General features: G+C 39.1%; 1 protein-coding gene across 1 annotated transcript in view; it reads right to left on the reverse strand.

Moving 5' to 3' along the window:
* Window positions 1–10,284: 10,284 nt before the first annotated feature.
* Window positions 10,285–15,052, reverse strand: part of LOC143746090 (uncharacterized) — a 48,316-nt gene continuing 43,548 nt past the window's right edge. The window contains exons 10-12 of the mRNA XM_077237822.1: window positions 13,047–13,199; window positions 12,610–12,762; window positions 10,285–11,246 (exon numbers count right to left, since the gene is read on the reverse strand). Of these exons, the coding sequence (XP_077093937.1) occupies window positions 11,164–11,246; window positions 12,610–12,762; window positions 13,047–13,199 (389 nt within the window). The 3' untranslated portion in view covers window positions 10,285–11,163. The remainder of the gene's footprint in view (window positions 11,247–12,609; window positions 12,763–13,046; window positions 13,200–15,052) is intronic.

Raw genomic sequence — 15,052 nt, forward strand, 5'->3', positions numbered from 1 at the left:
GAAGAAAATTTCCTGGGTATGATTTTATACTATCAGCATTTCATTATAGACTGTTCTGCTAAGGCAAAACCTCTTTTCAGTCTTCTATCAGATCGGTCACAGAAAAGAACTCAGAGGAAGTGTGGTCGGATGAGGAAGCCACTCAGTGTCGTGAAGCTTTCACCCGAGGATTGGACTAGTGAGTGTTGTACTGCTCTTGAGACTCTAAAGCAAGACCTACTGCACAGTGTAACTCTAGCACACCCAGATTTCAGTCATCCCTTTATTCTCTCTGTTGATGCTTCATTTGATGGCATAGGAGCTGTGTTATCTCAGGTGCCCCCTGGTGAGAAAATTTCACGTCCAGTTGCTTTTGCCAGCAAAACACTCTCCAAGTCTCACATAAACTACCCAGCACATCGACTCGAATTCCTGGCTTTAAAGTGGGCTGTTTGTGAGAAGTTTAGCCACTGGCTAAAAGGGAGACATTTCACTGCATGGTCTGATAATAATCCTTTGACCTATATTCTAACCAAACCCAGACTGGATGCGTGTGAACAGCGATGGGTGGCGAAGCTCGCCGCATACGACTTTGACCTGAAGTATGTGCCAGGCACAAAGAACATTGTTGCAGATGCCTTGAGCAGAGAACCCTTTGTCAAGTCTTGTGTTAGCCATCGTCTGTTGAAAGAACCATACATTTCTCTTTTGGATGAGGTAAATGGTGTTGTTACTGGAACCGTGCAGGATGCCTTTCGTGTCACTAACGAAATAACTGACGAAACTGAGAACGAGATGCAGGATGACGTGAATGACTCATGTCCAGGATCTATTAATGCTGCTGAAGTTTTTTGCTTTTCTGGGTGCTCACTGCGATGGTGGAGTTAGTCCGTTGCCCGTGTCAAGTCCAAAGTCACCCCAGCTCCCTGATGAAGATCCATCTGTTGCAATCCCGTTTTCCAGACTTACAAATCTCCAAGAGCAGGACAACATAGTCAGTAGAGTCATCAACTATGTTCTGAGACATAAACGTCCTTCAAAGAGTGAGAAAGCAAAAGCCTAGCCCTGTGAAAAACCTTTTGAAGCACTGGAAGAAGCTAAAGATCCGTAATCGTGTGCTGTACAGAGTAAAGAAAGGTCGACTGATGAATAAGAAACTCTTCCAATACATTGTACCAGATTCTCTAAAGTGTGACGTTCTCTGTGGTGTTCATGACTCAGCTGGACATCAGGGTAGTGCAAGAACTCTCTCCCTTGCAGTTGAAAGGTCCTTTTGGCCAGGAATGAATAAAGACATCAAGCTCTATGTGAAAAACTGTCAGAGGTGTGTTGTTGGAAAAACTTTAGAGCCGAATGCTCGTGCGCCCCTTGAGCATATTCGCACCTTTGAACCTATGGAACTAGTATGCATAGATTTCTGGAGTGCTGAACAGACTTCAGGAAAGGTCGTTGATGTCCTAGTAGTGACAGATCATTTTTCTAAGATGGCACACGCCTTCCCCTGTCACAACCAATCAGCTAAACAAGTTGCCCATCGCCTCTGGAATGACCTCTTCTGCATTTATGGATTTCCAAGGAGAATACATTCGGACCAGGGTGCAAATTTTGAAAGTAAAATCATTAAGAACTTGCTTGAGATGGCTGGTGTTAAAAAATCGCACGCCACATTGTACCACCCTATGGGTAACGGTCAGGCAGAACGTCTCAATAGGACCTTGGGTAACATGATAAGAGCTCTCCCAGTGAAATCCAAGGCGAGGTGGACACAGCTTCTGAGAACATTAATCTTCAGTTACAATTGATCTGTGCATGAAACGACCGGGTTCGGCCCTTTTTAACTTATGTTTGGGCGTATCCCGAGGCTGCCTATCGACATCATGTTTCAGCATGTCCTTTGCGATGAGAAGGTGGTCAGCCACCATCAGTTTGTCACTGCACTGAGAAGAGATCTGAGCGCAGCTGGAGAAATTGCCCGGAGACACAGTCTCAAAGAGCAGAACCGTCATGCTATTCTTTACAATCGGAAGGTCAGAGGTTTACCCTTAGCAGTGGGAGACAGAGTTTTGCTGGCTAACCGTGGAGAGAAAGGCAAGAGGAAAGTCGCGGACAAGTGGGACTCTGTTTTGTATGAGGTTCAATCAGTGAGACCAGAGATTAATGTGTACAGGATTAAGGATGTTCAGAGTGGCAAAGAATGATGGCTGAAGGATGATGGTGAAGAATCAGTTCGATCAGATTCAACTGATGCTACCCGTGGAAGCGCTCTTGACTCCGCTCTGATGGATGATCCTGATCACGTTTCAAAGACATCAGAATGGTTATTGCAGATGGATGGAACGCATGCCAGTGACGATATGCAGGATGCCAGTTGTGGTGGAGTTTCAGACATTTCTGATGAGATAACTCCTGAGTGCCCTGGCAATGATCAGTACATTCCAGAACCTCAGCATGTTCCTCAACCTGCTGAAAGTGCAGAAAGTGTGCCTACTACCATACCAAATGAGTACCCCAGTTGTTTGCCTGAACCTGATAATAGACTTGACCCTGTCATTTGCAGTCAACCTACAAGTACACATAGAGGCAACATCACTACACGATTAGGGAGATCAGTTAAGCCCCCTAACAGACTTATTTGTAAAATTGTCAGTCAGAATATTGTGGAAAGTGATTCACACAGTGATGCACAAGTTATTTTTCAAGGAACTAACTTTGTAGTGGAGTTGTTAAGGAACATTTTTGTTTAATGTAAGATGTCTGAATAAGGATTCATATCTAAGAGTTAGCTGTTTAGAGTATGACTTTGAAGTGAGTTTTTCTTCTCTAAAAAAGAGTCTGAGTTTGTTGTTTGCATCAAAAGATATTTGAAGAGCAGAGATGCATTTGAAATCACTAGGAGCGTGTAGACTGCACCCCCTATAGTCTGTGTTAAGTGTGGAACCTGGTACCATTCCATTCTTTCACACTTCCTGGGGAAGAGATAAATTCTGACGTACTGTATTGTAAAGCTCTTTTACTCACACCTGTTTTTTTGTGCAATCTCTACTGTACATCTAGTTTGTTACATATGCTGGTTCTAGCCCAATTTAGCAGAATTTAGGGGGGTGTATGTAACAGAGTTTAAAATAATGTTTATAAATTCATGCTTTAAATGGGCAAAACTGCAATTGGCTGTTGCGTCACTCGCATTTGTGTGCGTGATATTGCGGGCGGAGTTACGTCACCACCAGCAGAGTTTCACATCTCTCCTACTGGTAAGTCGCATCAAAAAGCGCTGCGTCATTAAAAACGGAGTTTATGTTTTAAAGTGCAAGGATGGACTTTAATACTGCACACAAGTTTACTTCATGTATGTGTCAGTCCCTAGCTCTGTCAGTCGAGTCAAATGTGTTATTTGCGATGGTGAAATGTGATGACTGTGTATGTTAATCTGCTTGTGAACTCCGATTCTCTGTTGATTCCATTTAAGATCTACGAGCAACATTGATGCGTGAATGCACTGCCCACTAACCAGTTTTTGGTCGTGTTTGTCCCAGGTATGTTTTATTCAGATTTGTCATGTTCTGTGTAAAAATATGTTAGCTAAATTGAGTGTTAGCATTAACCCACGTGCTATGTGCACACACATGCTATGTGCTCGCACGTGCTGAACTGTGTAACTGGGCCATTTTAGGTCTGCATTCTTCACTTTCAGTATTTCATTTATACAAAAATATGTAAAATGATGATTACTTAAGTTTATAGTTTCTCATCTATTTATGTGAAGTGATAAGAGAAATGAGAACAGAGACAGTGATTTATATTTTCTTTAATGTATGTTTTATTCTGAGTTTTATTCCACTATATGTTCACGATCACTTTGTAAAAATGTATATCGAGCAGAGTTTCAGATCTCTCCTGCTGATCTATGAGCAAAATTGATGCGTGAATGCACTGCCCACTAACCAGCTTTTTGTCGTGTTTGTCCCAGTTCTGTCTGTCCCAGGCTCAGTAAAGAATATTCTTGAGTGACCATCCACCTGCTCTCAGTGTGATTCCATCCACACAAACACACACAGTCACACATAGATGAACTGAAAAAAGCAAATGAGTTGAATTATTTTTACAAGAGGTTTGACAATCATGATTTCTCGGTTGAATGTGATATGGCGCTTGATAGTATTGCTGTCACGGCTCATGAATTTACTGGCTCGCTCTGTGTGTATGGTGCCCCGTTTACACGAAGGGAAGACGCAGGTATTTCCCTGCGGTTTGGCCTCTCATTTACACAAAAAAACCCGTTTTTATCACAGAAAACGATTATTTCTAAAAACTCCGACCAAAGTGGAGATTTCTGATAACGCTGGTTATGTGTTGGTGCGTCAACTGGGAGAAACAGGGTTTTATGTCACATTATGCGCTAGAAAATGCTTAATGTCATATGAGTGCCCAGTTTGGCATAGTTATGATGGCGCTCGACGGCGTATTTATGCGGGTTGATGTAAATGACAACTTTTTTGTAAACGATGTTGTGTTCACAATGTTATTAGTGAAAACAGAGGGTATTCGTTTCTCTAAATACCTGGCTATGTGTAAATGTGGCCTGAGTGTGCGTGTGGGTCTGGCCGCTGATTAGCACTCAGCTGATTATCAGCACCAGCTGCCACTCATCATCTGATACTCATTGTGATTTGTCTTGTGTTTGTCAGATCGTTGGGTTTGTTCCTGTGAGTTGTCTGTTATTCTGCGTAGTTTCGCGAATAGTCTTCCCCGAGGATCGTACGACGTCATTCCTTCCTTTTTCAGCGGCGGATTGGATTCCCTTTCGCTCCACTCAACTTCACGGAGGTTCGGGGTTGCCCATCCAGTCCCTGCGCTGCCAAGACTCAGATGGTTCCAGACACCACATCAACATCTGACCCTGTTTCAATACTCTCCATTTTTCTTGTCAATAAATGTGTGTAATCACTTGCAATTGAATCCTCTGTTTATTCCAACGTAACAATTGGTATTGATGATGCTGATAGGTTAGAGATGGACCCTAAATCCATCAACAAGATCTTCAAGCAAATCAATGTAAACAAGGCCACAGGTCCAGACAGCATCTCATAATATGTCATATATAATCATATAAAATTATACAAATATTAGAACTAAACCCATTTTATTCATTTTTTTCAATTAAAGAATTATGTTCAAGTTTAAAAAGAGGCAGAATGGTTGTTTAGTCAAAAAAAAAAATCCAAATCATACATAGTGCTATACTGCCCTCTTGTGTTCAAAATCAGGTAGGCCTGTTTTATTTATATATAAATATTAGGGACGTTACTATGAGAATATTTTCCCACCGGTTAATCAACGTGTGACACCGCTGGGAGCTTTAAAATCGCTAACTTGGAAGTCGAAGTCAAATACGGACGTCCGCACAAGACATTAATAATGGTGCAGAGTAGAGCGAGCTTTTTCAATTAATTCCTATGGAAGTAGGAATGAACTAAACAACGTTCACTCTGTTCTGCTCGTTCCTCACCGTGGGCGCGCACAGTTATGAATGCCCGTGCAGCCGTGAGCATTTTAGTTTAATTTTAAAATTAGTGCCATTTCGGGTGGATGTATTACTTTAATTTATTTAACAAAAACACAATGTTGTGTTTTATTGCGAGTGTACACAAATATAATTAAACACTTTGCAGTTTGAATGATGTCCTGTATGAAGAAAATGACGGAGTATGTTTTTATGTGTAACACACTGTTCAATCGCGCTGAGCCACCCACACCCACACACACACACACACACACACACACACACACACACACACACACACACACACACACACACACACACACACACACACACACCAGCATTGCAATCTTGACATCCCAAGCCTGTTCATTTATACATATGTGCTATATATATATATATATATATATATATATATATATATATATATATATGTTTTCCTTAAAATTTTTGAAAACCTATGCAATATGATGGATGTCCAAAAGATGGCACTCACAGACTGTTTTTAAATGGGGTTGGATAAATATCTTTTTGCTTTTAAACTGTGTGTGTGTGTGTGTGTGTGTGTGTGTGTGTGTGTGTGTGTGTGTGTGTGTGTGTGTGTGTGTGTGTGTGTGTGTGTGTGTGTGTGTGTGTGTGTGTGCCTTGGTGTCTGTTAGTGACAAGAGTTTAACCCTTGTTCAAGCTTAAGTTTAAGGCCTTATCTTTTTGGATATATAAATATATGTAAATATATATATATATATATATATATATATATATATATATATATATATTATATTATTATTATTTTTAATAATATATATACATATAATTTTTTCTCCAAAATATTCATATAACCCATATATGTATTTAAATGTATTTAAATGTATTGTTTGCTTTAAATTAAATTAAGATTGTATATTTGGTAATTGAACCTAAATTAATTTAAAATTAATGTGCTATATTTCAGATCAATACAATCAAAGTTTTCCTTCATTTTAATCAACACTAACTTTATTCTCATCTGAATTATAAATAACTTATTTCTGTATAAAATAAAAAATCTAGAATAATCCAGACCAAACAGAGCGCACTATTTCTACAACATCATCAGTGCTGAAGCGGAACTACCAGAGCCGATCGGCAGATAGTGAGCAGATGCAGCATGTGTTGTATCGAGGCAGGGTCAGGCCAGGGGAATCCATTTGCAGCTTTTTCTGAAGAATGGTCAAGACAGAAAGGGTGAGCAATGGCAAACAGGGCAGAACAGAAAAGGCAGAGACAAACCAGGTTGACAGGCAAAGGGCCGAGGCAGGCAGCAAGAATCAGAGTCCAATAAACAATCCAGATTGGGCCAGGCAGAATGTAGTCAGCAACGGTAAACAATCGGTCAAATACAGAAATCAAACATGGGAAATGATGGCCGGGCAAAATCAATATAAGTGGCTATTGTGGTTCACGATCATAGGCCCTGTCCCACATGGCACACTTCATATGAATTTTCGGTCTTGTGTAGTTATTTCATGTGTACGTTAAATCCATGAGACTGTAGGGTGTCTCATTTTTCATTTTAGGTTTTAGAAGGTTTGTCACGCATACTTCGTGGTTGATGCCCTCGATGCGCACTTTTGCAGAGCCAACACTGATGCAAGCTATACAGCACACAACAGTCAAAGCAGGGTTATGTTTTTGCACGTCGTGCACAATTACCCTAAAGGCACCGGGGTGGCGGCTTGTTTATATATATATATATATATATATATATATATAAATATATAAATATAGCTGCGAGCAGCGATGAAGGGCCAAAGCCGGCGGCACCACCATCCCGGTGCCTTTAGGTAACTAAAGGCACCGAGGTTGCGGTGCCACCGGCTTGGGCCCGTAATCGCTGCTCGCAGCTATATATATTTTTTTCTTTTTCTCTTTTCTTTTTCTTACGACTGTTCGGGCACTTTTGGGGCCCTTAACGTGCCCGAAAACTCTTGAAACTTTGCACGCGGGTCAGAACCCGCGGCCATCAGGGTCGGGCTGAAGATGGTACCCGGGCGTGGCAGGGGGGCTCGACAGCGCCCCCTGGAACGGGGTCCGAAAACTTGGTCCATAAATCAAACACGCTTGCATGTAAGAATATGAAACTCGGTACACATATACTGTAGATCTCATCGGTTCATATATACTTCATACTCTTACTTTTTACCCCAGCCCAACAGGAAGTCGGCTTTTTAGGGTTGTTTGTAAAACGCATGCAATGGAATTTAAAGTACTTCTCCTAGAGAATTCAAAGAAATGGCACAAAACTCGGTCAGCATGAAGTCAATACATTGAGGAGGAAAAATTGCCAGGGGATTTTTGATATCTCGAACGGTTTGGCCGTGGCAAGGAAACGAAATTATGGCGAGAAACGTGAAACAGGAAGTGTGTTATAACTTGTCCATGCATACACTGATCTTAATGAAACTTCAGCAGTGTGTTCGTTGTAAGAGGCCGATCACATGGATGTGGCTATTGTGAGTCAAAGTTATAGCGCCACCAACTGGCAGCAGGAAGTGTGTCACTTTCAAAATGCTTTTAAATCACCCTCTTATTTTAACCCAATTTGCTTCAAACTTCATCTGTATAATGTAAACATACGGCAGATGTAGACCAGTGAATGGATTCTTGATATCTTTGATACTGTTGCCGTGGCAACGCATCAAACTTTAAAATACTTTAGGATGCTTTTGAGACTCTTAGCATGCTTGAAATTGCATGAAACTCGACAGTCATGTCACATTTATTAGCCAGTAGACATGTGCAAAGTTTCAGAAACGGACGTGGTACAGGAGCTAAGTAGCGCCACCTTTTGACAAAAGTGAGAGGGTTAGTTTCATAGTTTTACCTGCAATTATAAAACTCGGTAGGCATATTGTTCAGATCAAGCCGGACAACTTTCTAATTTACAGATTTTGGCTCCGAACAACAGGAAGTCAGATATTTTGGTTTGAATGTGGATGTTTGGAGTAATCTCTCTCCCTCTCTCCCTCTCTCTGTGTACCTCTGTGTCTGTGGGGGGAGGGGGATGTGTCTGTTTGAGTGAGAATGCTTTTAATTATTGTTGTTCAAGGTTTCGGGGGCTTTTGGGGCCCTTTACATCCTCTAAAACTCTTGAAACTTTGCACACGGGTCAGAACCCGCGGCCATCAGGGCCGGGCTGAAGCTGGTACCCGGGCGTGTCAGGGCGGCTCGACAGCGCCCCCTGGACTGGGATTCGAACACTTTTCCATAAGTCAAACACACTTGCATGTAATAATATGAAACTCGGTACACTTATAGATCTCATTGGGTTGAACAACTTCCGTGCTCTAAGTTTTACGACAGCCCAACAGGAAGCCGGCTATTATGGTTTGTTTGGAAACGCATACCCCTGAAATTCGATTTAATTCTCCTTGGGAATTGATCGGATTACAACCAATCTCGGTCAGCATGAAGTCAAGACATTGAGGATGCTAAATTCCGGACGGATTTTTGATATCTCGAACGGTTTGGCCGTGGCGAAGAAATGAATTTTATGACTAAAAAAGAACACATAAAGTGTGTTATATCTTTGCTCGTTTTACCTACAGTTACAAAACTTGCCACGCATATTGTCTGTGTTTATGTGTGTGTGTGTGTGGCTGGTTGTATGATTTTTCCTGCATTAAAGGATAAAGAAATCTCTAAGTCCTTGTCTTTTTGGATAACAATTTTGTATTTTTTTTAAATGACAAAATATGCATATAACCCCCATCTTTTATTGTATAGTTTGCTTTAAATAAAAGTAAGATTGTATTGGTAATTGAAGATGAATGAATTTAAAATTCATGTGCTATATTTCAATATATTTGTTTTCCATTTGTAATTTTAAAACACTAACCTCATCCTCATCATTTTCTGTATAAAATAATACTCTGACTAAAAACACTTTTGATGTTTCTTTTTTAATCAATGTAGAATGTGTAACTTAAAAATAAACATATTAGTGCTCTGTTTGAGGACAATCCTGTGTGGGGAGGTGGCAGGGGGATTTCTCTTTTGGGTGAGATTTAATTTAAATTATTGTTTTTCAAGGTAGCATTCTAATCAGGTAAAGCAAGTAATATTCTCTGTATCTTTATATAAATATACACACACACACATATATATATATATATATATGTGTGTGTGCGTGTGTATATATATATATATATATATATATATATATATTTATAGCTACGAGCAGCGATTACGGGCCCAAGCCGGTGGCACCGCAACCCCGGTTATAGTCTCAACTGGCAGCAGGAAATGTGTCACTTTCAAAATGATTTGAAATCACCCTCTTATTTTTACCTGATTTGCTTCAAACTTCACTACTATAATGTAAACACACGGCAGATGTAGACCTGACCTTTCAGAAGGTTGCTCACGGATACTTTGTGGTTGATATGTGCCCTCGATGCGCACTTTTGCAGAGCCCACACTGATGCAAGCTCTACAGCACACCTCTTTTCAACAGTCAAAGCAGGGTTACATTTTTTTGCACGTCGTGCACAATAACCCTAAAGGCACCAGGGTGGCGGTGCCACCGGCTTTATATTTATATATATAAATATATCAGCGATGAAGGGCCAAAAGCGGCGGTACCGACACCGGCTTGGGCCCGTAATCGCTGCTCGCAGCTATATTTCATATTGCAATGAATGATGGGAGCCATTAATGAGTTGTGATTGGTGGCAGCCACTGCAACATACATTATTATTGTCACAATTGTTGAGATTCACAGGCTGATTATTGATGTCTGTGTTTCTAAAACAATTCAATTGAAAGTGTTTTTTGATCAGATCAATGTTTATTAAATATTTTGGATTATAAGAAAATGTTTCATTTAACTGTTATAAATCAATAACAGCAGACAAACAAAATTTAAATTGAGAGTATAAGGGTCAAGAGTCCAACTAAAGCAAACACTGATCGCCATAACGGTGGCTTACAATTTGTGATTTTCTCCTTCAGTGATTCTGCTTGTTAACATCAGGTGTCTTCAATAATGCTCAATCAATCATCACTAAATTAATCACTTAATTATCTCATTAACTTTAACACTCATATCTGCATCATATCTTCCATCTGAAAGCAGGTGAAGGTGATTTACTACTAATCAAGGAACCGGCTTTACTGACGAGATGCTCATAACAATGTCATGCGATATATCGCCCAGCCCTACGTAGGCCGTTTTGCTTGTTTTAAACTGGTAAAGTGCAGTGTGTTTTCTTTCAAATAGTTCCTCATGTATTGCTACTTGTTTTTACTTTTACAAAAAAAACTTGTTGTACTAGTGTTAATTATATAAAACATTACATATAATGGTTTGAGAGTTTTACTGATGTGGTAAAACACATCTTTAAAATATGTGTGACATTTCTGACAATCATTGTCAAAGATCAAAGCTGTGAGAGTCAAATTAGTATTATGTCAAGAAAAACACTTTAAAGGTGAGATATGTAGTGAAGCATTAATACAATTATATATGGCAGTGTTTCCATCAACACATTTCCCTGTTCATCTAAACCCAAAGAAGCCTTTAAGACTTTAACAGCTCAAAATACACAGATTCGTTCTCACTTTCACTGGATGTTTACAGAAGCTTATAAAAGACTGAGCTGAAATGCTGATGATGTGATTGACACTGGTGGGCGTGTCTTATCTCATCAAACTGAACTCTTCTTCTGCTGCCCATTCTCTCCATCATCGTCTATTTGGCTAATAGAAGCTGTTTCTTTTTCTGGTGATTCTGGAAGGAATTAGAGACAATCACAAAAATTAATATTAGAGAGAAATCTGGAAATCAATTCTGAAGCCGTTCATGAGAAATCAAAATGAATGTCAATAATTTATGAATGTGCTCACACATGAGTAATACGTTTTTGTGAGGTGTTTGACAAAGTGACATCGCCAACTACTGGCCTGTTATGCATATAACAGCCTTTTTAGTCATTTTGAGAAGCCTCTCGCTGCAGCCTGCGGTGGACATCCAACCCGGCCCACATCCAATTGTGATGTCAGAAGCCACACTCATATCCATAGATTGCCTACACCAAACACTGATCCCTAAACCTACCCATCACTATAGGTCATGTCAATCACAGTACTGATTGCCTACACCAAAAACTGATCCCTAAACCTACCCATCAGTGATGGGCCATCACTGTAACCTAATGCCTAAAAAACCCTTTTAATCTAAACCCACCTAAAACCTAACCTACTTATTGGACATGGGAGTGGCTTCTGACGTCACACTTGGATGTGGGCGGGGTTGGATATCCACTGCAGGATGCAGCGAGCCCTACTTGGTCATTTTCGCAGATCCGGTGAACAGGCATCATTTTTACAACGTTGTCGTCTATTTTTGTACATCATTGTCGTGTAAACATACTTCAGTCATGCAACTTCTAGAACATGCAAACTCAAATGTAAAGTCAAAATAATTGACACATTAAAAGCAGCTGTACAACTTGGCCATTTCTCTCAGGACAATCACTTTTTTATTCAATTACGTTCATTGATGACTATCTGGCAGCTTGTGTTCAGAGGAATTGCTTTTTGAATATATGAACAGATAAGAGTGTGGTGTTTGAAATCTGAACGAATCATCTGAATGAAGTTGCATCACACACACAACATATCATGATTGTGTTTTAAACAGAATATCACCTTCTTTCAGTTCATTTTGAATAGCTTTTCCACTTGAGGGAATGAGACAATGAAACTTTACATTCATTACACATGATGGTGACATGAAAACTTTAGGAATAAAATGAGGTCTAAAACAATATTTCTTCTCAAGCAGGGGCCCGTTGAGCACTAGGGGGCATCTGCAAACTTTCAGTACTTTAGTGTTTTATTTACAGGTCCAGTCAGCAGGAGTCTGGCTCTTTAGTAAAACACATTCGTCAAACAAGCTGTGGACTGTAGGCACACAGGGCTTAAACAGGGCTCACTTTCTACTCACCGGCATGGCCATTTTTATTTCAGTGTGATCAGGTTATGTGGACAAACAGGCTGTTTTCACCTGGCAGTAACAATCGTAATTATGCACGTAATACTATTGAATGAACAAACACTTCTTACTTTAAAAAAAAAATCAAAAGTCTCACCATTATCTCCAGCACGGTTACGGATTGCAATGCTCTTCCTGCCCTGTCGGTCTATGGATGTCGTGTTAGCACCTATCGCTCGACTTAAGGCAGTCTCTGTAACAATAATGCGCCGTTCCCCTTCACCTTTCTCCATCTTTGTGACATCAGCACCTACAAATAGAGAAATACAAAGAAAAAGTAGACATTAGAACAAGTGTGTTTGAGCGTGAACCTCAGAAATGAAAATTACTACACAGAGATCACAGAGGATCACCAGGATTTTTATGACTATATAACTCTTTTTAGTTTGTCCAAAAACAAATATGATGAAAATGACTTTACAAGCTTTTTGGACAAACAGGCTGTTTTCACCTGGCAGTAACAATCGTAATTATGCACGTAATACTATTGAATGAACAAACCCTTCTTACTTAAAAAAAAATCAAAAGTCTCACCATTATCTCCAGCACGGTTACGGATTGCAATGCTCTTCCTGCCCTGTCGGTCTATGGATGTCGTGTTAGCACCTATCGCTCGACTTAAGGCAGTCTCTGTAACAATAATGCGCCGTTCCCCTTCACCTTTCTCCATCTTTGTGACATCAGCACCTACAAATAGAGAAATACAAAGAAAAAGTAGACATTAGAACAAGTGTGTTTGAGCGTGAACCTCAGAAATGAAAATTACTACACAGAGATCACAGAGGATCACCAGGATTTTTATGACTATATAACTCTTTTTAGTTTGTCCAAAAACAAATAGGATGAAAAAGACTTTACAAGCTTTTTAACACTATTTGAACATAATAAACAAGCTTTATGAGACTGTTGTTGTTGTCAAGTTTCATTGGTGTTTTCAAATATGAAATGTTTTCATAAGCTTATAGTGGACAGTTTTGGAGAATTTGATGTTTCCCCATGCAAAGAAATAGGAGCTGCACTGCACGGATGCGCGAGAGGCATTTCAAAGATCACTGTACAATTTCAAAATAAAATAATATATTTAATTCTGTTCTGTGTGACTTCTCATTTCAGTAAATGCATAATTTTAACCAAGACTATACTTTTTAAAATCTTAAAATAATAATAATAAAAATCTGTAATCGTTTAACCATTAATTATCATGCAAAATTTATTTTGTTTGACACATATGTGTATGTGTCGGGCTATAGCAGCTATAGATTAAAGATCAGACAACATTATCAAAGATTATCAAAGACCCCCACAGCTTTTCTTGCCGGTGTTTTTTGATGTAGTTGTTCTTGTCAGTCACTCATGTAATAAAAGGGTCTATATTTCTACAATCTTTTGGGTTTTACCAAAGCAACAAACCTCTTTTTCATTGAACATTTATCGTCACACAACTAAACACATTTTATACTTGCTGTTGTAGCGAATTAGCTCAAGAAGGGAATACAAGTGAAACTCGAAAAATTAGAATATCGTGCAACAGTTCATGTATTTCAGTAATTCAAATTAAAAGGTAAAACTAATATATTTAGTATATATAACTATATAAATATGCATGATTATACTTTTCAGAGGGCCGACATTTATGTATTTAAAATCCTTTTTTTTATTGATTTCATTTAATATTCTAATTTTCTGAGATTTTGAATTTGAGGTTTTCATAAGCTGCAAGCCATAATCATCAAAATTATAACTTTTGCACGATATTCTAATTTTTCGACTTTCACCTATATGTAGCCTCCTAAGACCTGGTTGTCCACATATGTGGACATCACATCAGAGGTGGAAAGTCCAGGGGTCAGAAAGTAAAAGTCCTGCCATATTTTTATTCCACCCACAGCAAAACCTCCAGTGTTAAATGAACTTTACTGGGAGTTTATTTGGATCCAGACTCAAGAGTGTTAAAGTTAATGAGAATAATTAAGTGAATAATTGAGTGATGATTGAGATATGATTGAAGACACCAGATGTTAACTAGCAGAATCACTGAAGGAGAAAATCTATATTTTAGTCACCGTTATGGTGATCAGTGTTTGCTTTAGTTGGGCTCTTGACCCTTTAAATGTTTAACTAAAGATTTTGTTTGGCTGTTTTAACAGCTGGATGACAAAGAGATCAGATCAGATCAGATCAGATGTTGTAGATCATGTTTAGATATAATCATCATTTGACCTGAATCACTGAACTCATTTAAAGCCTACTCTCTGACTTAAATGTATAATGATCATAACAGCATCACAGTGATTCTATAACATTAGATCCAGATTTTTCAAAATAAACCACATGATATCTTAAACGTTGTTCTGATAAATAAATAATAATCCTTCTTTTAGGCATACACAGACATCAAGATTCAGTGTATGAATCTCAACAATGGTGACAAACAGAATATTCAATTAGGAAAAGGAAATTACTAAGACAATTCAGATCATCATTTATTCATACCGCAATGCATGATGGGAGCCATGAATGAGTTTTGATTGGTGGCACCC

This window comes from Siphateles boraxobius, unplaced genomic scaffold, assembly GCF_051911475.1.
Source record: "Siphateles boraxobius isolate OS27281-9 unplaced genomic scaffold, OSU_SipBor_1 21, whole genome shotgun sequence".
In the NCBI taxonomy this organism is placed as follows: Eukaryota; Metazoa; Chordata; class Actinopteri; order Cypriniformes; family Leuciscidae; genus Siphateles; species Siphateles boraxobius.